The sequence below is a fragment of the Caloenas nicobarica genome, chromosome Z (assembly GCF_036013445.1).
Source record: "Caloenas nicobarica isolate bCalNic1 chromosome Z, bCalNic1.hap1, whole genome shotgun sequence".
Taxonomy (NCBI): Eukaryota; Metazoa; Chordata; class Aves; order Columbiformes; family Columbidae; genus Caloenas; species Caloenas nicobarica.
In genome coordinates, this window is record NC_088284.1 from 107,472,979 (window position 1) to 107,500,900 (window position 27,922).

Below are 27,922 nucleotides of genomic sequence, written 5' to 3' on the forward strand. Positions count from 1 at the left end.
CTAACAAGACTGATCACTAGATATATGTTTAGCGTTGGGGGGTAGTTTCTAGAGCAAAGATGGAACTATAAATGGGTATCGTGGTGAGCATTAACAAGCGGCGCACAAAGGGAGCACTGGCTGTTTCAATCTGCAATGGCCCATGGCGCTCGGCATTAGCCGCGCCAGGCAGGGGCTGCCATCGCTCCAACAGGACACGGGGAGCTGTAAATCACGAAGAGCACATTGCACAAATGAGCCAAATTCCTTAAAAAGCGATGGCACTCCTTTTCATTTTGTGGTAATCTGCTGCAGCCAAGGAAACTTTAGTTGGATCAATTTTCTTTCCTTTAAGAGGATTCTCCACAGCAGAAAGACTTTAGGCCCACGTAAAATCAGACACAAGCAAAATCAAAGAGCTGCTTGTGACACGAAGGGACAGCAGCAGAGATGCCATCATGGATTTTAATTCTGGTTTAGCTCTATTTTAAGGCAGAATGCATGAAGATAACAGAAATATCAGAACATCCGTGGTGAATGTTTGTTGATTTTACTGGGTGTGAGAGGACAAATAAATCCTGTGTGTGTCCTCCTGCCACCTTCCCAGCCAGACAAGGCACTCGAGCGGCTGTGTGGACCACACCAGATTACATGCCACCAACTTCAAATATTTTCATAGCACTAGTTATGAAGAAACCTAATAGTTAGGACTGCACAGTCCCCCAGTGTGCTAAATACTTCACAATACATAGAAGGTGAAAAAGGTTTTGCTGCAAAGGCTGCAAGCTACTGGGCTTATACAATGAAAATGCAGAGGGAGGGAGAAGAGTGAGGAAGGATAACAGGCATAAAAAATGTAGGTAGACTCTCCAGGACTTGACTTTACTTATTTCTAGACCATGGTTCAAGTGCAAGACCATCAATGATTTCTTCTCCTTGCACAGTTTTATGGAGAAATACCCATTACAATAAAAATAGCGGAGAAGATGAAATTTGCACTTGAGTAGAGCAAAAGTTTTCAGAAGAAACACATTTGATCATCATAATTTTCACCTACTAAAGTTTCTCAACCTAAAACATGGAAAGAACTAAGGAGGAATCAACTACAAGGAATCATCAAAACCCAGGAGTTATAAAAAGTTTCTTACCCCTTGCAGGAAGTTTTCCATGGTTTCTTTTCAACAGCTGCAGTTTTTCTGCTTGACTCACTAGTGAAGAAATAAATCTGAAATTAATAAATGCAGCCCCAGAGATTTCAAGGAAAATAATACCTATGCCTCCGTTTTCACGTTCAAAATATTTGGATTTTTCTTCAAGTGATGGCAAAAACCCCATTTACTTACGCAATTGTGCTGAAAAAAATTAACAAAATATTTTCAAAATTAATACAAGTTTGAGAAGCTGTGCTTACGAGCCTCATACCATGTTTTGTTCCCATTTCTATCTACTTGTGCTGACAGGGGGCTTTGTTCCTAATTCAGAGATGGGGAAAGAGGATTCTTTCCCATTTTGAAGGCACCAAGAAGTGAACAGAAAGTGGACACAACAGAAGATGTCGACAATAGGTCTGAGGTGATTTGGGCAGTCACTGCCCTATCCACAGTGTAGGGTAGTAATGTAAACACAGCCTATTTTCAGGAAACTTCATTTTGGATAAGAAAGCATCTGGTTATATGCATTACAGTGGGAACCAGTACAGTGTATACACATGCAAAATGAAAACGGGACGAGCATTGGTATACAAATTAGGAAAGAAATGGTAATTTAAACAACAGTAGTCGCTGGAATTGTGTGGTGCATAAATTCCAGTGCTGGGACTCATGGTCTAATGCTTTGGAGGAGTCACAGCGCTCTTTGGGAAGAAAAATTCTCTCGCACCTGTGGCTTTACAGCCCACCTGTTTCCAGCTGCAAACAAAGAACCAGTCCTACAGCTGGTTCCAAGGTTTTACACTCTGCAGAAAACAGAGCAAAGAGAGGCTGTAGAACAAGGTCAACCCGCAGAACATCACATTTGCTGCAGGTTAAGAAACTGTTTTATCATCTTCGTATGCTTGTCCAGAGACTGGACCCAGGGACTATGTATATGCATATTTATTCATGTTCCCTGCTCAGCTGGAAACTAGAGGCTGGGCTGAAAAGTTTACAAGAACAATGTTATATATGCAAACCTTTGAGAAGTGGTGGTAGGTAAATGCAGTCTTAGACGCACGCCTGTACTGAAACGTGACATGTGGGTACAGATAAAAGGGGTTGTTGTTGTGAAAACAAAGGAACGAACGGTTCTGAAGCATAAAGATCGGTGCCTACAGCTGCCGCTCACCCCTTCTTAAAGGAATGACCTGGTAAGGCAGATCTTTATTTCTTCTCCCTGAAAGCAAGTGGTGGTTGTGGTTTTCTTTGTTTGTTTGTTTTCCTTTTCCTGCCATTATCCATGCCGTAAGTTTTTTGCATTAGAATATTTCCCCATCAAGTTGCAGGGGCAGCTGGGAAGAGAAGTACAAATGCAGTTCTTGCTGCTGAGTTCCCATGTCCCAAGAACCTCTGACTTGGATTAAGGATAAAAAGTTTCCTCAAGTGGACGCATGTAAATTAAAATCTTTGGCTTTCTTGGTGCTTTGGAAAAATATTACAGATGTGCCATCTGTAAAGTGCCCTAATCCCAACACAATAAGCATCTGGTATGTCCATCATTTAAAGACACATGAATAACAATTTTTAAAGCCTGGAAAGCTCTATTCAGCCTAATCCTCCTAACAGGCAAACAAACAAAACAACTTCCTTGCAAAAAGAGAAGAAAGGCAACGCAATCAAAGTGCAAACGTTTAGCCTAATCACTAGCTAACTACCCACTAAGTATCTAACTATTTACATAAGAAAAGGTGTTGCTCTTGCATGTTTTTCCTCCCCATCTGTGCCTGTGAGTTGGAAGGTTGGGGTTTCCCTTCTTTTATGTGCCTGGTTGGATGCACAAGGACATTTAAGGTGCATTTGTCCTGAAAGAATAACTCACAGGTCAGAGTCCTGGTGTACAACACTCCATTAAAACACAGAGTGGGGTATAACTCTAGGAAACGTTTGGAGTGATCATCGTTAAATTGTTATAAAGGGGATAAATATTATTGAAAATCCTCCTTACTTAGCACTTGGGTTTTCTGCACTTCAGCCCTCAAGTTGCAAGACGAGTCGGAGACACCAATAATATTTTCAGGCTCTCTACTGCCCTCTAAAGCCTGGAAAAAACCCCATAATTAAAGACGTGGTTAAATCTCATTCCCAAACTACCTGCTTAGATGTCTACAACTTATTAAAAACATCTGAAAGAAAGAACTTCTGGAATTTTTTCACAAGCTCTAAATGATGCATGAGACTCCACCTCACAGAAGGTCAAAGGACTGAAAAGTTAAGGGTGCAAGAGCACACACTGCTCTTGAAAACGGCATCAGGTGCCTGGGAGAGTGTTACTTAAAAATCGCCCGTTATTTACGCTTCATTCCTAAGTCTTCAGCTGTTTAAACAGATTAGCACTTGATCCCCAGAAAAGCAATTTGGGCACAAGTGCAAGCTTGCTAGAATATGTTAGTAAAATGTGCAAGCGTGTAAGATTGTAGCATCTCATGGTGGACCTAAAAACATACACTATCAGTCTCATGAGAAATAGAAAGGATTTTTCAATAGATTTTTCTAAATAAACATTTCAATTAAAATATTTTGAATTAGTATCAGTGCTTTTTGTAAATAAAACTTTGTCAGACCGCACATGCAAGTAAAACAAATCAATACACTTTGAGTACACTGAATTATTTCTCAGATATTGATATACAGCAATGAACCTTGTGCTAAACTTATCCAGGAAACAAAATGTGAATAAAACAGCAAAGTGATTTGCATTTTAGCCTGTATTGAACAGGCTACTAAATGATGATATATTAGTGGTAAATTAAATAGTGCAATCACTTTAACAAAACGAGATATTTAATCTTCAAAGACATAAACATCTATGAGGTAATAATTCATATTTCAGCTATAAATAATAGTTGATACCTACTTCATATGCTTTTATTTCTGTACAAAATGAGAAGTGACACAAATTACAAAATGGTGTACTTGGAAAAGCAACTCCTCTAGTTTAAAAAAGAAAATCTACTAAGTTCTGGGGTTTTTTTTTCATTTTCTGGATTTCCAAGTCAAACCTGCCCGGTTTCAGGTATTTTATTTGGTTCCCTATTCCTTAAGACTCAAATGTTTCATGTAAGATTTTAATTTTTATTTCAAATCCTATATTACAAGTAGATTAACAAAAGTAAATCCGTGTAAACCAGACCTGTAGGCTTGTCAGATTTGCTCTTATCTTCAGAATTCTAACCAATGAACTTTTCACTTTGGACTGCAATTCCACGAACCTGCGTAAAAAGTTAAACAATTTCAATTAGCCACATCACCACTTGCTGAAAATCAATGTTTCCCAGAGTTTTTTTCCATCTGTGAATAGATGGGCTCTGCAACCTGGTTGTGTCATATAACACCAAACATAACTTGCCTTTGCTTAGGACTTATATATTTTTACACAATTTTAAGGAGAGGGACTCGAGTTCAGCAGGATTAGAGGATTTTCTTGTGATCCTGCAGGAAGACAATGGCAAAACCAGGAATTTAACTCATTTGTTCCTAAGAACAGGAATTTAATCAAGAGGAAGGGCTCCCCAAACCCACAGACTATAAGACTGAACAAATAACATGACGCATTGTACGACTTTGTTGTACCATCTCCCCTTTCAAGCTACAAATATATTTTGCTACCAGTGTAAGGATGGTCAGCTTACAGTTTTTAATGTGTTTTGCAATAAAAATTAAAATAATATACAATTAGATTAGATCTAAAGGGCAGGCTTTAATGCAAGATTGAGGATTTGCACTGAATATGTGTTGAAAAATAAATGTTTAGGCTGTTTTCTCTTTCAGCCGTTTAAGCATGCAAATCAAATGGAGACAACAAAGAAATGATCTATTTACTGCTTCCTCCCACACAAGGGAGAATCATCCTTATAAGAAACCTCCCAAATTTAGGAACAGAACTACAGTATGAGAAAAACTTCTCACTGTTATATTTCAACATGGGAACAGAAGGCCATGCAGAAAAGAAAATGCTAAAGTCAGTGTATTGTACAATATATTTTGCCCCTGTAAAAATAAAGTGTACGGAAGTTCACACAAATATTACTGTGTAGGTGTTAATTTATAAATGTGTTTTACTGGCATGTTACTGCTAGTCCTCTGCAAAACTTGCCATTTTTAAAAAACACACTGAATTATCGAATGCAAACATTTACATGTCAATGAAGACTATGATTTCTCAAATTGTTCTGCAATTAAAGGTTAATGTCATTAAGAAACGAGTCCATATGTGTTGACCAAGGAATTTACTGAACCACAAAAATCCCTCGATTAATCATTTGACAGCTTTCCACTGGTATAACTTTCAGATTTTTTTTTTTTTACTATCTAAAATGCCATCCCAATTCTACTGTCTGTCCAGCTCCATCACTTAGGAGACACTTACTGTCCTACTCCGAAGAAATTTCAAGCTAATGGTGAGGGAAAGCATCCATTACAAGAAAAAACCAAAACCACAGACACATTGAGGGCTACAACTTCAAACACAAGAAACATCTTTGGTTGAATAAGTGTCACAAATATTATTTGTTAGTCAAAGATAAATGCATGCATAAAATATTTAGCTCCAAGAGAATTTTCTTCTGGGACACCTAGTACCACTGTGACACAAATATTTAATACATACAACAGAACACACAAGTAGAATAACAATCAATATATACTTAAGCAGGACAAGTTGAAGCATCACCTGAAAAAGCAGGACAACACAACAGGAAAATAATATTTCAAGAAAAAAAATGTAGCCAGTGTTGAAAAATAATGAAAATAATTTTTATGTTTTAAAGTTTTCCTAATAAGAGATCACAAGAGTCTCTGGTGAATGCAATTTCAATTGAGTAAAAAGGATGGACATGGCTGGAGGACTATGTGGGATAATATTGTATTAGTAGCAAGAAGTATGAACATGCTCATTGATGAAGGAAACTTTCAAATTTTTAGGTAAAGCTTAAACTCTAAGTAGTATTACTGAGCTTATATAACTTCCATAGGAAAAAACCTCTTCACTTCCAGGATGTCTGAATGGAGTAACTTCCCATCTAGATGAAAGGCATCCCTCATACGATCCAACTTAAATGTTCACAGATTTTCACTTTTTCACCAACTTTTATCAGAGATGAAACAAATATTTCTTTTGTCTAACTCTAAGGGATGGAGGTGTTTGTTTTGGCTGAAATCTATACCATATTTAGCCTGACACCTCACTATTGACACAGAAAATTTCAGTTCACTTTTCAGCTGTTTATAAACAATTAAATATGTTTTTCATAACAGAAAAGATCAAACAATGCTAACAACATAAGACACTAGCAGCCTTACTTCTAACACAGTTTATCGCTTCTCCTTCCTCACATCTGTCAAGTTTAGGAAAATAGTTTATCAGATACTTGACCTGAAACATTTAAGTGCTTTACTAACTGTGGACTGCCCAAAGTCCATTAACGCCAGGGAGTTTATAGCTTAAAATAAGATTGTGGCAGAAAATACAAGAATTTAAAATATTTTACAAAGAAAACATGCCTGTGGAATTACAAGTTTTAAAAAATAATCATTATTAATTTCTGTATGAGATATTAACCTTTCATAAGTGAAAATCACGGCACTCACGATGCACTTAATACACTTACGCATCCTGCTCTGTTTGAGGCTGCCCTCTTCTGGGTGATCCGCTCTCTGAATCTTTCTGCTCGGTTTTATCTCCTAGGAGGTTCACAAGAAAGAAAAGAAACAATAAAGATGAAAACAAGATATCGAGTGTTTGAAGCACATGAAAAAAGTCTAAGTATGAACCCTGACTGTTCAATGACCTTTTAGGAAGAGAAAAAACCCCAAAACTCAAGTACAAAGCAGGACAGATTCCCTTGTAGTGAAACTCACTAAGTTCACGACAATTTACTCTTTTGTAATTTCACCTCTTACCAATTCACATTACATTAATATTTGTGGAAACCTTGGGATGATAGTATTAATAACCGGTAGTTAGTATAATAATTCTGACATGTAGTCACTGTGTTCTACTCAGATTTTTTTTTAAATGCTGTTAACTGCCTAAACACAGTATATTAGCACAGAGCATTATCAAGAAAATACTGTAATGACTGAGCAATGAAACCTCCATTTTCCTTTAACAAAAAGTGCTTGGCCCCCAACTCCATCTTGTAAACAACTACAAAGAGATACTGCAAATTACTTCCAAAGGCTCTGACATGCTATATTGACAATATAATATTCTAGCTCATCATATCATGGGGTGTAATAAATCATATGCCAGTTGCCATTATTCTGCATGGCGAGTCATATTTCTCCATCTCAGTGCACTGATATTTTGAGCAGCTGCCCGTTTCTGTGAAGGAACAGGAATAGGATATTACCAAGAAACTCCATTCCCATGGATTTGTTAATAAAAACAAGGCTCACATGTGGTGTCGGCAATTTGGTGTCACTGTAGGTTGGACATTCTTAGATGACCAGATTCCACAATGAGTATCTAACACAGATGCTTTCTCAAAGCAGGTGGACAGGGGGATGTTTTCGGTGACGCTGATCAGGTTAAGAAAGTTAGTGCTGCACTGAAATAACATCTTTGGCTCACTGCTATGTACTTGAGATCGTCCAACAGCCACTTAAAAAGCCCTCGTTACGTGTTGGTATGTATAGCAATACACCTCTAATCACAAGACTTTCTGAATTTACATCTGTCTACACAACTTATTGCCGCCTATACGATTCAGATAGAAATCATATTAGAACAAAAACAGATTAAAATTTTATGTTGTGTATCAGTTACTATTGTTTTTAAAGTCAGTACGCTCTCCGACTAGTGTATCAGGAGGGTGATGTGCAGGCAGAGACTGCATCCCTCCTAAGAATCTCCCCCTCAACAGTCACATTCTCAGTCTCTCCTTTTCTGCTGCTCCCTTTTCTTGACACAGATCTATTCTCTGTGTCATGGATTTCTTTTGGACCTGAGACTTTAATTAAACATACAATGGTGGAGGTGGTAGCATACATACAAAGAGGGAGAGGAATAATTCAAGCATTCTTTTTTTTTTTTCTGATAACAGTTTTGCACTTAAACAATGAGATCATTAATGCATTTGACAATTAACGACTTAGAATTGCATACCAGTAATTCTGTACTTGTAGCCTATCAGACTCTACTCCTTTATCCAAAACCCAAGAAAAATCTTATTTTTTCTGGTGCCAAAGAAGTTTACAAGGTGCTTTAAGTTAGTTCTTACCTACTGTCCTTCCAACAGATATAGACACATTCTTACAAACACTTCATACCAAACAGCTGTTATTGTAAGGTGAAATTCACCTTTAAGTCAAAGATTTGGAGGCAACCACAACAGGTCTTCGTGTGGCCTTAACAAGAGCATTGATCCCAGAACAGACCCTCAGGAATGAGGTGCTTTGCACATCCCACTGTAAGACAGTTCTGATATCAGACTGAAAAAAAGAGAGGCTAAACTAAGCATTAAACACTTTGATTTCTTCTTGCTAGATCTAAATTATTACATACAAGTATCAGCACTCAAGGATAGATTAACATTTAATTTTAATATTTTGTAAAACATTTAGAAATGTCTCAGAATGACAAGGTGCTAGAAAAGTTTAAGCTGTTCCACTATGGCAGCTAAAGGTTAAGACCCCAAAAGATTTCATTTTAAAACCAAGTACTTGTAGAACTTGCACTTTAATCAGTCATTGATTATCAAACAGATACTACTTTTAGACCAGTACTATGGAATGGCAGAACCCTGGCTTGATTTGAATAAAAATAAATAAATTTAAAATAAATATTCAAAATGTTAGCCAACGATGAGAAACTAGTGAAGATTTAGTATTCTGTTATTTTAGAAATTTATGTCATAAAAGGGTTGTGAGATTTTTGGGTAGTTGGCAATATATGAATTATCAGGCTTCCCAACAAGCCATATATAGGACAGCATCATAAAGACACACTATCTTATAATTGGGTTGGTTCATGTCTTCTCCTAAAATAAATGTTGCTTTTGAACAACCTTAGCGTTCTGTAGGTATTTAGTCTTTTTTGAGGCGCTCCTTCACACTGTTATTCAAAAGAAAGTCGTGTTCACAAGACAAGTAGTTTCCATCTGTCTCCCCAGAGATAAATGCACGCAACTTCGTATACTTCGCACAATGCAAAATAAGCTTTTGTAGCTCATCATATTGATTTTGTAATAATTTTCATTCTGTTGTTTTCTCACATATTGGTCACAGAAAAATAGAATCTAGGTTATACTCTAACAGGTAATATGCATAATCTATTAAAACACTACAATACTTAAAATAGCAGTGTCTTTTCAGAGGAAGAGAAATTGTGTGTTTAAAAGGACGACCTGAAACCTGTGATCTAAGAGGAAGTCTTATATATTATACCACCATCTTGTAGCTACATGAACACAGGGGAAAAAAAGATGGCTAGTACTATATTACTGAATAATTATCCATCTAAATGTCAGCCAGGATCACGTGATCAGTCTTTTTATAGGCAAAAAGAATGTTCCCCTACGTCCATACCTAATATCAGTATGGAAATACAGTACGTGTTCACCTTTCCCATTGCCATCCCACTAGACATGCATTAATACAAGACATTTTGCCCCCTTTCCTCTTTCACCTCGGAGATAAGGCACGTAATGCAAATGCTGAACACGTTTTACAACTTGTAGTAGATTTTGAAACATTTGTGTATTATCATGTGTTGTGTCACCAAAGTGGCACTGAATAAAACTAAAGAGAAGAGGTCATTAAAGCAGGTAATTACAAACAGTCATGCTCTGAAATTGGGTCCATCTTTTTGAAACATCCTGTACTTTGAAGTCCTGATGAAACGTCACTAAAGATTTCTGGATATGAGCTAAGTGGGAGTGTGGAGATACCCACTGTGCCAAATAATCACCTTTTTAGGAGTCAAGAGGAACAAAACCATTAGTTTTGAGAAGAGGAACTGTTCACAAGACAGGGTAGGTACTGTGGCACAGATCCTGACTTTCTGGCAGACAGAGGCTTGCTCCCTCCATCCCAAACTGGGAAGCACATAACCCAGGCCTTTGGCTGCAAATCTCAACATGGTTCTCAAAAGGCCACAAAATTAAACACGCATCAACTGCATATATCTCAAATTTTATGAAGGCAAGGGTGTTCTAAAATACAGGTCCTTTCAAGAGACCAGGTCTGCACAACTAGTTGAGACGCTATCACTCGCTGAAAGAATGGGGAGAAATCAGTCTAATTCTTCCTGCAAATGCTTCTTAGAAAGTCAATAATTGAAACAATCATTTTTGTACTGGCTCCAGGGGTAAATGCCCAATTCAGAAGCATTACACTGGCGGAGAACAACAGCTGTTCTGGGGAGAACTGGAGTCAGCACAGAACTTGCCAGGAAAGTTCTGAATGTTCCGACTGGCAGCAAGTGCTCACGAAAAACCTGATTGTGTTAAAACTGTTGGACAACCAGGTAATGAGGACACAAAGCCGGGTCATAATGAAGATGGGCAGCACAATAAAGAATTAGGATACAGCAGCTTCTGTTTCTTTTCCTAGCATGATTACTAATTAGAAAAAACAAACCAAAGCCCCTTCACACAGGCCTGTAGCTATGTGTAGCTCTACCGCCACCAAAACACCCGACACTGCCGTGCTTCCTCCAGTTGTCTGCTATTTTTAATGAGGAAAAAGGATGTAATGCTCAGATTGTAGTATTTTCAGCATGAAGACTTCCAGTAATTTCCATTTTTAGTTCCTCCAGTTTTGACAGAATCCAAAAATTTCATTATAACACTCTTTTAAAACAAAACAAAAAATTCCTTTTTTCCTAGAGGAAAAAGCCACTTTTTCAGATCCCTCACGAGAGCATGTGGTGCAATAGCTACTGCAAAATCTGCAGACATCTAGATAAATTTCAAACAGTGGTTATTCTATCCTGCTCAGAATATTTCTACTCATCATAATTCATGAATGTTAGTGAGGCCTCAATTACTGCACATAAATTCCAAAATATATGGGGCATAAAAAGCACTTTAACCCAACAAAAAAGGCAGAACAAGAACCGATGGCTCAATATTAAAGCCAGACAAATTCAAAATCAGACAGGAGTATTTTTAATAGTGAAGGTAATTGAACAGGGCACTTGCTAACAAGGGAAGTGATAGATTTTTATTATTATTATTGTTGTTTTTTTAAATAATTTGAAGTCTTCAAATCAAGACTTAAAAATCTTTCTAGGACTTGTACTGCAAAGAAATAAAAGATCTTGGGCTCTATATGGGCAAGATTACAAGAAAGCCTCTTTGTATTTTTTTTAATATTAAAAAGTCACAGCAGATGACCTAATGGTTCCTTAACACTTAAAGAGACCACAACCTATATAGTCATAAAAGCGGATTAGCCTACTGAAAATATACTTCTTGAGCAGTCATAGATTGCCTCAAAAACTGTGGCTGCATAACTAAGTGGACATATATCCTAAAGTAAACTGGAAATAATATAATTATCAAGAGGTGTATTTTTTAGAGCTAATGACATTCAGTGTTATGTTAGCTAAATGAAAAATTGCCTTCAAGTGCCTCACTATGAAAAACAATAGTAAAAAAAATATGCAAAAGAATGCAAAGCTTCCCTTTTAACTTTGATTTGATAAAATCTAAGTAAGTTTCAATATTCATAGAGAAAGGCTTGGAGCTGAGAAATGCTCTGTGTATGTATGAATGCATGCACGCATTTATTTTACTGGCAAGAATGGCTAAGCCTGTCTGTCCACTGGAAACCTGGAAGCACAAAAACCAGGACTTGCATTGCAAAACTCAACATAATTCTCAAAGGGCCACAAAATTAAACATGCCTCAGCTGCACACGTTTTTTTCTTTCCAGCTTTCCTGACCAGGAGAGAGTCCAGACCTCAGCTGTGTATTATAAAAACTGCCTTGCAAGAGTAAACTTGGACTTCCTTGCAATAATCTCAAGTGGCACACAGCAACCTCGGAACATCTCCACCTACAATCCAAACAACAAAGTCACCATCAAATAGTACGTACCAGTCCTGCCGATGAAAGGTGGGACTTAGAAAGCAAGCAAGCAAAGGATGTCGTTAGCATAAACATGCCTAACCTGTGGAATTAATGCAATTATTGACAAAAATGCCAGTGTAGGATGTTTTTTTTTTGCTGAGCCAAAGTCAAGCATTTTTAAATATTGATCAACAGAAAGCAAAACTTGTTTCATAAACACCCCAAGATTTATAATAAAAATACTCAAGCTTTAAAAATCAACATTGGCTTTCCAAAAGAGATGAAAATTCTTTAAGAGGAAATAGAGATCTAACATACCACAAGAGACACAAGTTACTAAATCAAGCCAATAACCAGAAAAATGTTGCAGTAAGAAAGACAATGTTCAACTAACCATTTGATGGGTGATTTGTGAGATTTTGTGCATTATGGCTCGTGGGAGATGAAAATGGACTCATTTGGCGTGTTCCTGTTGTCGGCGAGTAAGACTTCAGATTTTTCTTTTTGGTCTTCAAAGGTGTTGCATCGGATGGCTAAAACGTAGCAAGAGACAAAGAATCTAGATGAATATTGGCAAAAGATAAATTACCTATGTCCATCTAAACCTACAACAGTTGTAAACTTCCCTTCTGGAAACTAAACACACGCTGCCTTTTACCTTTCCTATCAGTAGAGTTACATATTGCACCCCAAACCAGACAAAGCCTCTCCGAACATTAATTACCTGGCAACAGATTTTTCTAAGTAATTCATAACTTTACGTACTCCCATTTATGGAAAGCCAATGTTACATTTTCTGGTGGGTTGAGCTCTGCTGGCTGCCAGGTGCCCACCAAGTCTTTCTATCATTAACATTAGTTTTACTCAAAAAACTAAAAAGCCCTTCAAACACTAGCTCCCCAGTTTTTAGAAACAAAAAGTATGCGGTTTCCAGAGATCTAGGTATTTTGGCATGAACACCTGGGGTTTTGTTTCTTTAAAAGAGGCAAAATCTGTTTTTATTTTTCCTACAGTATTGAGAATTTAAGACACCCGAACTATAAGCAACTATTTTTAGATTTTAATTCCATCAAAAGATAGTTATTTCTAATGATTTTCTAAATAAGTGTTAATTAAAAAGAAATAAGCGAGTCCCTTAAATAAAAAAAATTGTCTCTGGCTTGAGGATTTCAATATGTCTAATGATATAAAAGTAGTTATTTAATGATGTTAATAGAAGTGTGCCGAGAAGTTTCCCGAAGAACCAGTGGGCAATTCTGAAATCTTAACTGGGATTATCTGGGGCACAGTTCACTCTCTAGACTGGATGCTAAATTGCAACTCTGAGAAACTGAGACTTGACTGCACTGCTAATATACAGAAGAAAAAAAAAAACAAACCAAAACCACATTTTGTTTGCACATAAGGGGCTTTTGCTCTAGTAACAACTTGATTCCAACTGAGAAGAATAATACCATTGATTAAGGTCAAAAAGGAGACGTACACAGAAATAGGACACTTAGAGACTCCATTGGCACCAGTTGCACCCTAAGGTCATCTCACACTCTTAGAAACCACTGATCAAGTGGCTACGGGATTTTCCAGGTAGCTGAATTTGAAGTGTTAAGCAATATGCTTATTAGAAGACTGACAGTACTTCACTGTGACTTAACCAGCTGATCCAGTAATTAAACAAAAGATTAGAATGTACACCGGGTAGCAAGCTGGAAAACACGGCTTCAGAATGCTGGGTTTCCCATTCCTGCCTAGATTTGGTTTCAAGGAGATAAAGTCATTTGGCTGCTTCCAAAGCAGACTGGCCAACTCTAGAGAGGAGAATGTGATCAGTCCACAACTGATTTCATTGTATTAACATGTAAAGAATGAAAAGACATTCTGGGCAAAACCACTTTTTCCAGCCCCTTCCAAAATTTTCTCGAGAGCTGAAAGAAGGGCTGTGTAAATGCAGTGAAACAGCCTTTTTTTGCCCCTAGATTAGTGTTTTTTTCCCCACCCTTGGAAACGTATCATCAAAGCAAATATTTGGTTTCTTGTCACTAATACTTTGCCACAAACAGGTTAAAGAAATGCTTCAAATAATCCTTAAATTAAATACTAATTACAGTAAAGTATCAATGCCACTTTAGGCATTTAAATGCCATCAAATCTCCTTTGAAAAAGAATCTCCAATCTGCTTACACTGTCAGGATATTTTTCCTGCTTGAACAGCAGTCACCTCGGCCACCATATTTCTGGATATGAACTAAGGCTCCTGGGAGCACTTACCTGGAAAAAGTTACTGTAGTACTTAAAAGGCCAGTATTTATTTGGCAGCAAGAATTTCTCTTCCAGGAAGAAGACTCTCAGTCCCATTATGCAATTTTTAATTGGTACACTTTAAATCTTTGATGTGCACCTGTTAGAGGCATCATATGAACTAAAAATCACAGTATAAACCTCCGTTATTGACATTCCAGTAAAAGCTTTACCATTCGGATGGGCTTTTGTTAAGCTTTTGGCTGCACAAGGACCTGAACGCAGGTTACCACCAAGTAAATCTTTATTTTTAGCTTACGGGGAGGGGGCAGGGAAGGAGGAGCTTTCAGGCAGAAAAAGAATTGCATGTCATTTCAGCTGGACCACTCATCTACAAAAACATCCCTACAGCCCAAGAAACAGATGCAAAATTACAGTCACAGCTGCATTCTGAGCAGAATAAGTTGGGTAATGGTACACTAAGCTGCTAATTAAATTGCTAATGATTTTTTTTTTTAGTGCCACTGCGGTATTTTGCCACCTTTGTTTAAATTTCAAAAAGCAAACTAAAAAACTACATAGAAAATTTTTAAAATTGCAAATTTCTATTTTGCTAAATACCAGCGAGACCTCCAAATATACGCTGCATATAAACAAATCTCTTCAAAAGGCCACAGACACAGACATTTATTTGGAGCTTTTGCTGACCAGCTATTTCGCTCTATGTACTTTTTAAATTTTTCCTTCCTTTAAACACTGCCATCCTCATAGCTCCTCTGCCTTGATGGCTGCAGCAACACCCACTGTTGGTAAGAGCAGATAATAAACTGACATATGTCATGACATGCTGGTACTGGGAGGATACTATAGCTGCATTTACAGAAAATAATAGCAACAGTACAATTTTATTTTTATTGTGATAACTGTGGTGAAATTTATAGCAGTGTTAGTACTTTATTGTTTCATTATGCCAGATTAGCTGAGGGAGGTAATTATGTCCTTGACATGAAAATGCCTTTAATGTTTTCATTTCAATTTTGCAGCTTATAATATGCAGATTACAGCACTATCGTAATTCCATATTGTTACACATACAATTACAGGGCAGAACATTTGCTTCCAGGATGATGGAGCTAATTTCTAATAAATGATTTCACCAAGGATCTTAACTCATTCAGCTCTTGGGTAAATAGTGATGGCAATAAAAATATGCACATTTCTCCATTAATTTTCAAGTGATTCATGCAGATATACATTACTTAAAGCCAGGCAGTTCTATGACAAACGGAATACAATAAGTTGTATACTAATATTTTCAGCAATAATTTCGTGCCTAGGTAAGATTTTTCTAGACAACATCCAATCTGTAAGAATATAAATGCAACTCTAATGAAATATCATGTTTATATACGCGTGTGCATATAGATAGATGTACACACACACATATATACAGCCCAGATGATTCCATACACCAAAAAATACTTACATTATCATTTCTAACAGCGTCCAGCTTTAATGCTCTCTTAACTCTGCAAGAGAAAAATATGGACAAGTTTTATGGGCATCAGGAGACAAAGACTTCTGGTAGTAAGGTCTATAATCTGTAATTTTAAAGACATTTTCCTTTCTTGTGCTTCACATTTTTTTATACTACACAAGAAAACTAATTGCATTCAAAGCAAATACACCAACTCATTAAAATACTGTGTAATACTGCGTAACAAAAATGTTGCTTGTTTAGAAGGACAAAGTGTTTGCATATGAAAATCCAATTCTCCATTTTATACTAGAGATAAAAATCAAGACACTGAAGCGAAATCGCACTGTATATTTGTCTCTTTCTCAAAGACAATAAACAATGAAAAAATGCAAAAGCATTATCATTTACATACCTTCTGAGCAAAGGCTGAAATTATTTTGCCATTAGTAGAAATAACGCATTAGGCATTGAAAACACAGGTACAGCCAAGGTGAAAAAAGTAGTTCTTCCCATCATTTCAGCTCTTAACATGATTCAGTGCTACCAGACTATGACTTAACTGGGGAACAGATGCTCTATGTCTTTACAGGTCCCCAAACCATAAGAAACTATTTTTTAGTCTTCTTCCCTATACTGATTGAGGAACACGCCAAGCTCTCTCTGCGAAATCTGCTCTGCTGAACTGGATGCCCAGCTGTTAATGGCAACGCTAGAAGAGGAAAGCTGAATATTTATAATACTTTATATCGTACAGCTGTCTTCTAAAGAGCAGTCATCAAAATTTTATTGAATGCAGACTAAATGCTCAAAGGAAAGAAAGGTCAACATAAATTAAGACTATTTTTCCCAGAGACACCCGAAACTTTTAAAGTACATTCCTAAATCTTAACAATAGTTTAAAGCATGATATAAAACAATGAGGAAAAAAATTTAAAATCTTCATAAGAACAATCCCCAAGAAACATATGTATTATATCAAATTAAATAAGATTTAGAAAATACATCATATTTCAAGAACCTAGTTCACAGTTTCCATCTTGAAAAAGAATGTTTCGGCTTGTAAGGGATTAAGATGACTTAATTCCAAACACATCCTTTAAAAATTTATGTTACTATTCCAAACCGGTAAATTTAAGTTTTGGAAAAATAGAATGAAAACACATCTTTGAAATATAACTCAGGTAATGGTCTTACATGAATAGCGTTTTACAACTGTCTCTATTAAAAAAGGTGAATACAAGCATTCTATCTTAAAAAAGCCAAGTAAACAGGTAACATTTAAATTAAAAAAGCATCTGAAATTCTTGCCAAAGGGCAGTCAAAGCTGTAAGAGTTTGATGGAATTCTTTACAGTGTATTTATCTTTTAACTAGAACCCCATACTGCTTAAGGAATGCAGACTCCATTATGTCTTCCACCCCAGTGGCAGCAGAGAAACATATTTATTAATACATCTACTCTGAAAGGATGCTCTAGGGGCCAATGCATTTGCATGTTATACTAAGGCATATGATGATGGAAGCTTTTATGATAGACTTCAAAAGAAGCTGGAAGCCAAAGTAAAGCAGAATCTGGACTCATCGTAGCTGTAGGATGAAGATAAATGAGAAACTACATGAAAATCCTACTAAATTATATACGTTTAGAAGATTTCTTAGGGAGAAGGTTGTGGACTGGTCAAGGCTATGCTCCGTAAAGTCTGTCAAGTATTGTGTACAGGAACAGAGTTGCAGCCAGCCTGAATTTCTCTCTACTGGCCTGAAAAATCCCTGCAAACATCCCAAGCCTTGCTCCAGGTGAGCACCTCAACATTGGAAGGAGCTGCATAGACACAATTTTGGCTTCAGGAGCTCAACTTTGCCTTGTTTTTCCCAATTCATCCTACCCAGCAGCCTGGTTTGCTTCTGGACTTCTTTTTTCTTAGTGATTGTCTTTCTGATGGCACAATGTGAGAAGGTAAACTAGGACCACTGAAACAAAAGTTATCCAGACATCTAACGTGAAGACCCAGTTGGCCAAAGTGTCTTCTCTCAGGTCTTTCAAAAGATGAACATGGAGAAAAACCAATACAGGCATCTAGGTGCAAAGAAAATTCCTAAAGTATTTTAGGAAACACGATGGAGGAATAGCACCAGCTCCAGTTCTGTTTATCTTTTTTATATGGCTGGACAAGCCTTGCTTTGGCTATGGTGTAGAATCAAATGTCAGAGCATGAACAAGAACAGGAGATTGAAAGATGAGGCATATGCAACGACAGTACACAAAAACTCATTTACCCGAGTTTCATACCCTTGAATTAGATCAAAATTCCCTGACAAGGCTTAATTTATTTTCTTAACTATGCAGAGTATGATGGCCTATGTTTATAGCTAACTGTTCAAACTGCAATGATTATTTTGCCCATAATATTTATCAGGTTAAAGAACTACATATTACTGCTATAACGTATTGTTCATTTATCATTCCAGGTCATATTGTCAGCTCCTTGCTAATACCAGGAGACCTTTACTCACTTGAATAGTGCTTTGATGAAACCACTTACATGAGGAACTGCTTAACAGTGAGAGTCTAGGTATGCAATTTAACTTCCTATAAAGAAATTGGGGGGTTTTATACTGTTTTTAATTCCACATGCACTTAACTTTCTGTCCTTCACAATTCATTTATGAATCAATGCAATGGTAACAGATTTAATGCACAAAAAAGAATATACAGAATCAGGGACTCGATTATATTATTTCATTAAAGATACTCTAGAGAGTGTTGTAGTGCATTTTGAAGCCATTTCAGTCAGCTTCCTCTTAAGTTTCTTCTTTCACTGGGGAAAAAAGAAAACTCCTCTATGCTATTTACATATTGCTTCATCTTCAAAACCTGCCAGCAAAAATGACTTATTAATTGAAAAAGCAGAAAAAATAGACGATCATTTCCTATGTTCAGCTTAAATGATAGTTAAACTCAGTGTACAACCAGTGAGAAATGGACTTAAACTCCCCCCAAAACCCAAAGCATGTTTATTGATGTTTCCTTTTTCTTGCTATTGTCTGGCATGATTACTTCAACTTCCAGTGGTCAAGAGAAAGACTTGCAGAAGTTGGAACCTATGCTAGCTCTAACATAAGTTATCTTTGAAATCACATAAAGAGCTGTAAACTTGGACAACATCTGAGGCCTATATATAGGCATCCTCAGTCTCATGGCCTTACCTGACTGCTTTTGAAGTCAACAACATCCCGTGCATTTTCTTTATTGTTCTTCAGCAGCCCACAATTAGCAAAGACACACAAGAAGAATTTTTTTACGCTGAGGGTGGTGAGAGCCTGGCCCAGGTTGGCCAGAGAGGTGGTGGATGAACCATCCCTGGAGACATCCCAGGCCAGGCTGGACGGGGCTCTAAGCAACCTGAGCTGGTGCAGATGTCTCTGCTCATGGCAGGGGGGGCACTGGGAGAGCTGGGAAGAGCCCTTCAACCCAAACTATTCTGTGATTCTATGATTCCATGATTCTAAGAATGGCATCAGACTTACATGACTATTGCTTGATGAATTGCAAAGAACGGGACAAATATGAACAGGACTTATTCCTATTGGAGACCACAGGAACTATCTGAAAGGAGGTTGTAGCATGGAGGGTGTTGGTCTCTTCTCTAAGTAGCAAGTGATAGGACAAGGGGAAATGGCCTCGAGTTGCTCCAGGGGGGGTCTAGATTGGATATTAGGAAAAAAATATTCCCGAAAAGGGCTGTCAGGCATTGGAACAGGCTGCCCAGGGCAGTGGTGGAGTCACCATCCCTGGAGGGATTTAAAATGCATTTAGATGAGGTTCTTAGGGACATGGTTCAGTGCTAGAGTTGGGTTATGGTTGGACTCGATGATCTCAAGGGTCTCTTCCAACTAGAATGATTCTATGATTCTAAGATATACAGCCTGATGGAAAATGGACACGGAACACATTATGCCCTTATCGCCACAGGCCCACAAGACCTTCCCACAGTAGCACAAAGCCCAGGTGTCACTCAGCACAACCCGCCCATGCCATGGCTCCTGTCACTCTTCCACCCCCTACCACAGAGCCTCACAGGATTTATCCACGGGGTGAGCAGAGAGAAACAAACTCCCCTCGGCTGGGGAAGCTGGGAGCAGACACAGAATCATTTTGATTGGAAGAGATCCTTAGGATCATCTAGTCCAACCATAATCTAACTCTGGCACTAACCCATACTCCTAAGAACCTCATCTACACATCTTTAAAACGCCTCCAGGGATGGTGACTCCAGCACTGCCCTGGGCAGCCTGTTCCAATGCCCCACAGCCCTTTGGGGAAGAAATTGTTCCCCAGATCCAACCTCAGCCTCCCCTGGGGCAACTTGAGGCCGTTTCCTCTGGTCCTGGCGCTTGTTCCTGGGGAGCAGAGCCCGATCCCCCCTGGCTCCAAGCTCCTTTCAGGCAGTTCAGAGATCAGAAGGTCTCCCCTCAGCTCCTGTTCTCCAGCTGAACCCCCAGCTCCCTCAGCCGCTCCCATCACACTTGTGTTCCAGCCCCTTCCCCTTCTCTGAACTCGCTCCAGCACCTCAAGGGCTTTCCCGTAGTGAACATGCAGAAAGAACCGCCCACCCAACCTCCCTCCGGCTCTGCCCCAAGGCGCCAACCATCTTACATATTTCCCGGTCCCACCCAACCGCCGAAAAGACAGAGCTACAAACAAAACCCGCCCTTCCCCACGCACGGGCGTGCTCCTCCTTCCCCGGGATCACCCGAGGAGCACAATTCTCCTCAGATAACAAGATCCCTGCTGTACGAGAAGCCCGCAGGGCGCCGGGCAGCAGCGCTCGCCTCACAGCGTCCCCCGCGGGCCGTCCCGCCCCAACGGCTCCCGGAGCCTCAGGGGCCGCCCCGCTGCGGAGAGCGGCGGCTGAAGCCGAACTTAACCCGAACTTAACTCGAGCTTAACCCGCTCTCCCGCCCGTCCCCGATACCTACGACATTGCGCCGCTCCCGCCGCCTTTTGCAGATCTCCCGCCTCGCTCCGCCGCCGTGCACCGGCCAAACGCCGCCGGCTGGAAACGGTGCTGAGAGGGCGGGACGCGGCCCCGGCGGGGCGGGGCGGGCTGAGGGCGGCGGGCAGGGGCGGGGGAGCCCGCGCCCCTCAGGCCTGCGGGGTCGGGGCGGCTCCTCGGGTCTCGCTGTCCCCGCTCTCGGTGCTGTGCTACGGTAAGAGCCGGGCTGGTGGCGGCTTAGTCCCCTCGCGGGGGTTTGTGCGAGGCCGGTTTGGGCGGGAGGTGAAGTGCGGCCGAACCCGCCCCTCAGGGCTGCAAGGAGGGCGGGAGCGTTGGTTCCCCTCTGGTGGGCTGAGGGAAGGGGATTATAATGTCTTTTGCACGAGGGTGGGTGGTAAATTTTGCCTAAGAACACTCCTGCGCTCACCGGAGAGGGAGGTAATGAGATTCATGTGGTAAAAGTTTCCAAATTTCAGGAGATTGAGGCCTGAGCGCTTGGAAGCTGAAGAAGCAGCAGCGCGAAGCTTCTCTGGTGGTTTTTGCTGTGGATGGAGCTGAACCTCGGCCCCACGGCAGGAAAGGTCAGTATTGCCAAGAAGAGAATGGCATAACTCCTGCTTGGAAGACTTTTTATTATTATTTATTAGAATCACAGCAACTAAAATGGAAAGTAATAGGCTGTGTTGTCCTCCCACTTCAGCCGAGACTGGATTGCTCCCTTCTGACTATTTTGTCTAAAAGTGTCACTTGTCCAGTAAAAACACCCAGAGCCACGGGGCTGCTGTCACTGAGCTGTTGCTCGCTGGATTTCTGAGCGATGTATTGATCAGAACTGTGGCCCACGTAAGAAATATCTTGGTCATGGGAAGTCTAAGGAGTATAAACGAGAGTTCACGTTTTATAAACTAGTTACTGGAAAATTAACATTTACTCTTCCCTTCCTCCTTGACTTTAAGCCACTTCCATTTTGTGTGTGTAACACTGGTGCTTAATTATAGTGACACCCGTTTGCAGGAACCAGACTGTATCACAGTGTCCCTATGGGGTCCTTCTAATGCCAGTGTAATATTAAAGTGTCAGGCAGGCGGCCTGTGTATTATAAATAGGGTACTTCATCCATGATAAGCGATTATTATCTTTCTTTCCCCAGTGTAAAAGACGTATATAACTCAAGAAGGTGTGAGTGATTTAGGCCTCCTGAGTAAGAATCCAATGAGTCCTGAAGGGGACCCTACGATGTCGTTGTCTTGTTGCTGAACTTGAGATATTCAATTTATTATACTGGAATATATTTTCTGAAGTCAACATTGGATAAAATAATATGAGAGGCTGTTAGTCCAACAGTACAAGACGATTTAGTGTCCCTCTGTGATGGCCTTCTGAAAACCTTAATCACCCTTGGTAAAAGCAGGAAACTGCTGCTGAAGTTTACTGGCCATTGTTGAGCAAACAGTATTAGTTACTGCTTTGAATCGCTTTAATAATTTAGAAAAAATGCATTTTGTGTTTTTTCTCAATTCTTTTACAATTATATGGGTAGAGTTTTTGTACTTAAAAGGCCTAAGTTACATAAAGTTTTATGTACGTTCTTAGCTTCGGACTTATTTATTTCTAATATTTAGATAACTCTTAAAAGTAGAATTAGGTGTGTTTGACATCACATACTTGAAGGCTTAGTGTTATAATTTTGAACAATTTTACTATTAGCCATATGTTTGATTAAGTTATAACTGTAAAAACAGAAAACAAAAGCCCATTCTAGTGTGGGCTGGCACCAGAAAAAAAAAGATGTAGTTGATTTAATAATTATTTTGTCACTTTTTTTAACACTGAATGTTGCATGGTGTTTACAACATCACACAGTGTCTCTGCTGAAGCTGTGTAAAACTACGCAGTTTCCCAGCTAAATCAGTCTTGGAAACATGAAAGTGAACTTTTGAGTGAGGGAGGAAATACTGACAAATACGCAGGTCAATATAAACACGCTCCCTTGTAGTTTTTACTGGAGGACACAGGGGGCTTTGCTGTTATCACCAAGAAATATCACTGGGAGCCCCACGTGACATGAGTGGGTCCTGACTGCACAGCCACAGAGCTCTCTCCAGTGAGATAAGTTTTTATCACTGATAACTTGAAAATTTGGCATTCTGCTTTCAAATAACATGACTATATAATAATTGTGATAGCGAATGTCTGGAATTAAAGTAAAATACAATAAAGTATTTCCTACCAAGAAGAAATTGTGAATAGTGAGTGGAGCTCTAGTTGTTTGTGTTTGCAGATCTCATGGTGCTTACCTACAAGCATAGGTAAGTATTCCCATCCCATATTTAGAGAGTAGCAAACCTATGACCTAGATGTTAGGATAATTTGTGCTAGTTTGTGTTTCAGAAGGCAAAGCAGAGACATTATTAAACAGGCAAAAGAGTAACAAATTCTAACCGTAATTGTGTTCTTCACAGAATGGCCAGCAGTCCTGAGAATAACGCGTCCCTTTCCGTTCAGAAAGTCACACGCTCCGAAAGTTCCCAAGCAAAGAAGTCCCAGCATGCGGAAGAAGCAATCTTTTACATGAACTGCCGAGCAGCTTACCTAACTGTTTTAAAAAGCAGTTTAGAAAACATTAAATCAAAAGAACAACTCAGTTTAGGTAATGATTACTTTTTTTTCCCATAACTATTGTGTATGATGATTGCAGTGGGTAGTTTACAAACAGCAGTTGGCAATGCAGTCTTGAGAGTATCCCAACGCACATACTCAGTAACTGTTTTAAGGAATTTATAGTAGTTTTCGATAGGGTTCAGACTTCAAGTGTTGGTGGCTGTATCTTCGAAGACGTTTTCATCATTTCCCTGTTATAAAATACATCACATAGTGATTTTTTGAAGTTTATAGTAACTACCATTCTTCAATGTTTTTCATTTTCCTCAAATCTTTAATCTTTGTTGCTCGGTGTTGGATGACTCGTGGAAGTGGGAATTTTATACAGAGCTTTTCATCTGTAAATCACCAGTATAAATGGGCAAAAGTCAATGCCAGCCGACAGCTTACTGGGGACCTAAGTGAGTTGTTTAACAACACCAAGTTTGATGGTAGCATTGGTGCTCACTTGAGGTGGGCCTAGGTACTGCTTTTTGATGATGACATTTCTGCAATAAACATTTTCCTATCCTCGAGAAATGATTAAGTTCAGTTTACAGTGGGCAGTTGCCCTGCCACAGAAAATTGCCATGCTAACCGGCATTAATTGGCGCAGAGGTTTGCAGACTCATAGGAGAGGTGGTTATTGGAGGCATGGGTGTGGTAGTTTACTCCTACAGTCTCACTGATCAGCTCTAAGCTGCTTTGTCCAAATAATATGTGAAAATATTGCCTTTACCAACTTCATGTGATCAAATGGGCTGTCTTGGACACTGGTGTTTTGTGAGAATTCTTACTCTTTTTTAAAAACTCTTCCTGAATTAAAATGTTCCCATAGACGAAAATAAAAAGTTTTCATTTTTTCATCGGTATTACATTTGTGTATTAGTGGTATTTCTGTCAGTGGTACAACATGAAAAAACTATATCTCTGAATGCTTCAGCTGTACCAAATAAAGGTGTTAGCAGATAGTGAAAGCTGTGAAGCATAACAAACTCTGCTTAGAAAACCTGTGGAATTTCAAAGTTCCTTGCATGGAATTATTAGGAAAGTTACAAAAGTTTACCTAGAAATGGTAGTTAGGACTGTGTGTTGGAAATTGATTTCTTTATAATTTAGTGACTGAGTAAAATAAGGAAGAAGTAAGATAAGACTGAGTAAAAACCTGTTTCAGTTGTGAAATATGTTTCACATGGCCCAATAAAATTTCTCAAGCAAATATCAACTTTGCTATGTCTTGGAGCTGTAGGATTGTGTGCTATGCCTTACCATGGTTGGGTTTTGTTTTTTTGTTTTTCTTTCTTAGAGCAGTTTTGTCTTTTCATGAGAAAGTTGTGTGGTTTTGTGGTTGTATGTAATAGCAGGAATTGTGTTAGGGAACTGATAAAAGTGTCTTTCAGTCCTATTTTTTACTGAGTTTCATGTTTATGTAAAAACCTTAGCTTGCTTTATTGAAAGAAATGTTTCCAGCTCACATGGATGACAAAGAAAGCATGAGTCCATAACCCTTCAGTTAGGTAAAGAGCACTGAAATGTGTAATTTCAAAACTAAAGAGATTTATTTTGTGGTTTTCGTGGTGCAGCTCAGAATGCACTTAGGCTTGGTGGTAGTACAGCTTGCTCTTGCAAGTCTTCCTCATAGATGATGATGCCAGTAAAAAGTATGTGTATTATGGCATTGCAGTTGTTTGTAATAAAAAAACAAACAACAGCGAAAGGCAAAAACATGCTATGCTATCAAATAATTTAGTTATAATTCTAGTGGCCTTATTTTTTTCTGCATATGTGAGGAAATAAATTTCTCACTAATGGCTGCATTGCCCATGCCTAAAATACATGAGCTCTTCATGTGGAAACCATCACTGTCAAAGCTGAGTGTACTTTTCTGGTGCACCAATTGTTTGTAGCTTCTTTCCCTGTACCAGGACATGAAATTGTACCCATTAGCAAGCACATTCTTTGAGCGTGTGACTTGGTGTTATCCAGGCCTTCTCAGCTGTAATAAAAGTGCCTTTATAACAGCCTAATGATAGTTTTGGATAATCTGATTTTAAGATAGGAGTGGTGTGAACAAATGTCATCTCTTCTATATATGCTTTGTGTTTCATCTCTATCCACGCCACTTCACTACGTAGCAAGTGTTTGGGCATTTTAGTTTCAAGGTCAACTCAAAGGACAATTAATTTCCTGTGGTATAATATTACTTAAGGCATTTAGCAGAATCAGTCTGTAAAAAGGTAATAAATAAAAGGTGTGGTCTAATTGAACTTTCAAAAATACAAACTTGGGAGGTATGTAGGGTATGGCAAGTGCTGATCTCCCTGGACATATAAAAACACAGAAGTGTTGTGTAGTTGAAGGATACTCTGTTAAATGTAAGTGAATACTGTGTTATATTGACATTCCAGGAACTCAGGTATCCACGTAAACAAACACAGAGTAACTGCTCTGCCTTTGACCTTGACATTGAAATCCTTAAACAATCGCTATGTGCCCAAGCGTTGCATGGATAAAGATGTAAGCTTTGCTGTATTCTCCTGACTCTGCTTGTAGAGGTGACAGGGCAGAAATCTTTATTTAGTCCTTGGCATTCAATCAGAGATTAGCAGCAAAGGTGTCTGATGTTGAGTTGTCTACTGAGATTCATAATGATGCCACCACCTCATTTCACAGATGCTCCTGAACTGTTCTCAGCTGGTATAGACTTGGTCATTGGTCAACTGGCTAAAAATCAAACTGCCAGCCTGTGCAGAGATGAAGGATGTCTTGTGTTTCCTTAAAAACCTGATTATATGGGAAGATATAAAAGCATCCTTCCAGTTTCAGATAGACTGTGCATTATAATTTAATTTCAACATAGTACCTTCTTCACACTGGAAACTGTTGAAAGGATGTTTTCAGTAAAGACTTCTAGGAGGCTAACTAGATCCAGTAAACTCACGGTGAAGAATGCCAGGTGTAGGGACTGGTTGCATGTATCTATTGGCTGTTGGCCTTAGCAATGTATGTCTGTTGGTATAATTTTTCCTTTACATTTGAAATTCATATTGTGTAATTTGAATTGATAAATTCAAATGTATAGCTGTGACATAAAAGATTGTTTAAGCTAAATTCTGCACTAAATCTCAGTTCTTTGCAAAGTAAATGGAAGGACTCGTGTGGATCTCTGTAGAAACAGGTTCTAGTAATGTGCAAACTTACAAATAATAGGTTCCTGATATTAAGGCGGGGATTTAGACACTGGGCTGGATTTTACACTTGTCACTTGAGAAGGCTGTCTTTGAATTCATGGATATTTTGCTTAATTAATGGTTAAAACCTATTAACTTTCTTTAAGGAAGTCATCCCGTTGAGTTTAGGACAGTAGTTACTACTCCTACATTTATACAGTCCTAAAATTACATTTGGCCCTTTGAAAGCAACCATGAGGCTGATGTGGCCGCAGTTGAAAATGAGTTTGACACCCCTGGTTTAGGAGAACAGTGCACATGAGTAAGTGGAAGCTGCAGATCAGAGCCTGTAAGCAAAATAATTCCTCTGATATTGTTGTGTTATAAAAAGTCACAGACCGCTGTCTGGTTTCTTCCTTCTGCAGAAGACAGCGGGTGTGATTCTCGGTGCAGATGTCGTCTCTGTGCTGGATCATAGTTCACGAGGGATGATGTAGGATGCCAGGCACTGCCCGTTTGATGACTCCTTTCAAAAAAATATGCGAGTGAGCTCCTCTGCCCCTCAGGCTGCTTGAACCTCTCCAGTACAAACCACAGAGTTCAAGGGCAGGGAAGGTCCCAGTCAGTCTGGATCAGTAGAGGACAGGATTGCAACTATAAGCAAAACTGTCCTTCAGACCCCACTCTTCCCTTGGATTGATTTGGCTTAAAAAAAGAGCATGAACATGGAAAGTGATTAAAGGATGTTTTGAGAAAACTCCTTTACTGACAGCTGGAATATATAGTTAATATTGTGTTTTATTGTTCAGTACTTCAACAGGCTGGAAGAAATCCATCTCAGAAGACAGTTAATAAATATTGGACTTCGCAAACATCTACACTGAATTTTGACGATTTTTGTACTATTTTAAAAAAAGAAAAACCAGCTACAAAAACTGAACTGCTTGAAGCATTTGGAAAAATAGACACAGATAACACTGGATATATTTTACATGATGAACTTCATAAAATGCTTACAACAGTAAGTAGCAACTTAATTATCCATCTTTAACCATTAGTAGAGATTTTGGAAACTATTCCGAATGTGTAAAGACATATTCCTGATCAAAAGAATTGATAACTGATTCACGTGGGGTTTTTTCAATTTTATCTCTGGTTTTCTGTCGTTACCTATGATCTTTCTTCCATATTTTCCCCTCACAGTCTTGCAGTTG

At 38.8% G+C, this 27,922-nt stretch overlaps 2 protein-coding genes across 3 annotated transcripts in view; one reads left to right on the forward strand and one right to left on the reverse strand.

Moving 5' to 3' along the window:
* ITGB3BP (integrin subunit beta 3 binding protein) lies at positions 1-21,004 on the reverse strand. Its single transcript, XM_065655936.1, is given in 9 exon segments — positions 1-39; positions 41-204; positions 1,128-1,187; positions 3,118-3,211; positions 4,303-4,381; positions 6,779-6,851; positions 12,582-12,720; positions 15,909-15,951; positions 20,882-21,004. Coding segments are annotated over 9 exon segments (696 nt in total). The 5' UTR covers positions 20,887-21,004.
* Positions 21,005-27,922, forward strand: part of EFCAB7 (EF-hand calcium binding domain 7) — a 27,927-nt gene continuing 21,009 nt past the window's right edge. For both annotated transcript variants that reach the window (XM_065655935.1, XM_065655934.1), the window contains exons 1-4: positions 21,005-21,112; positions 21,375-21,479; positions 23,361-23,548; positions 27,518-27,729. In XM_065655935.1, coding sequence (XP_065512007.1) covers positions 23,362-23,548; positions 27,518-27,729 — 399 coding nt within the window. In that variant the 5' untranslated portion in view covers positions 21,005-21,112; positions 21,375-21,479; position 23,361. The remainder of the gene's footprint in view (positions 21,113-21,374; positions 21,480-23,360; positions 23,549-27,517; positions 27,730-27,922) is intronic.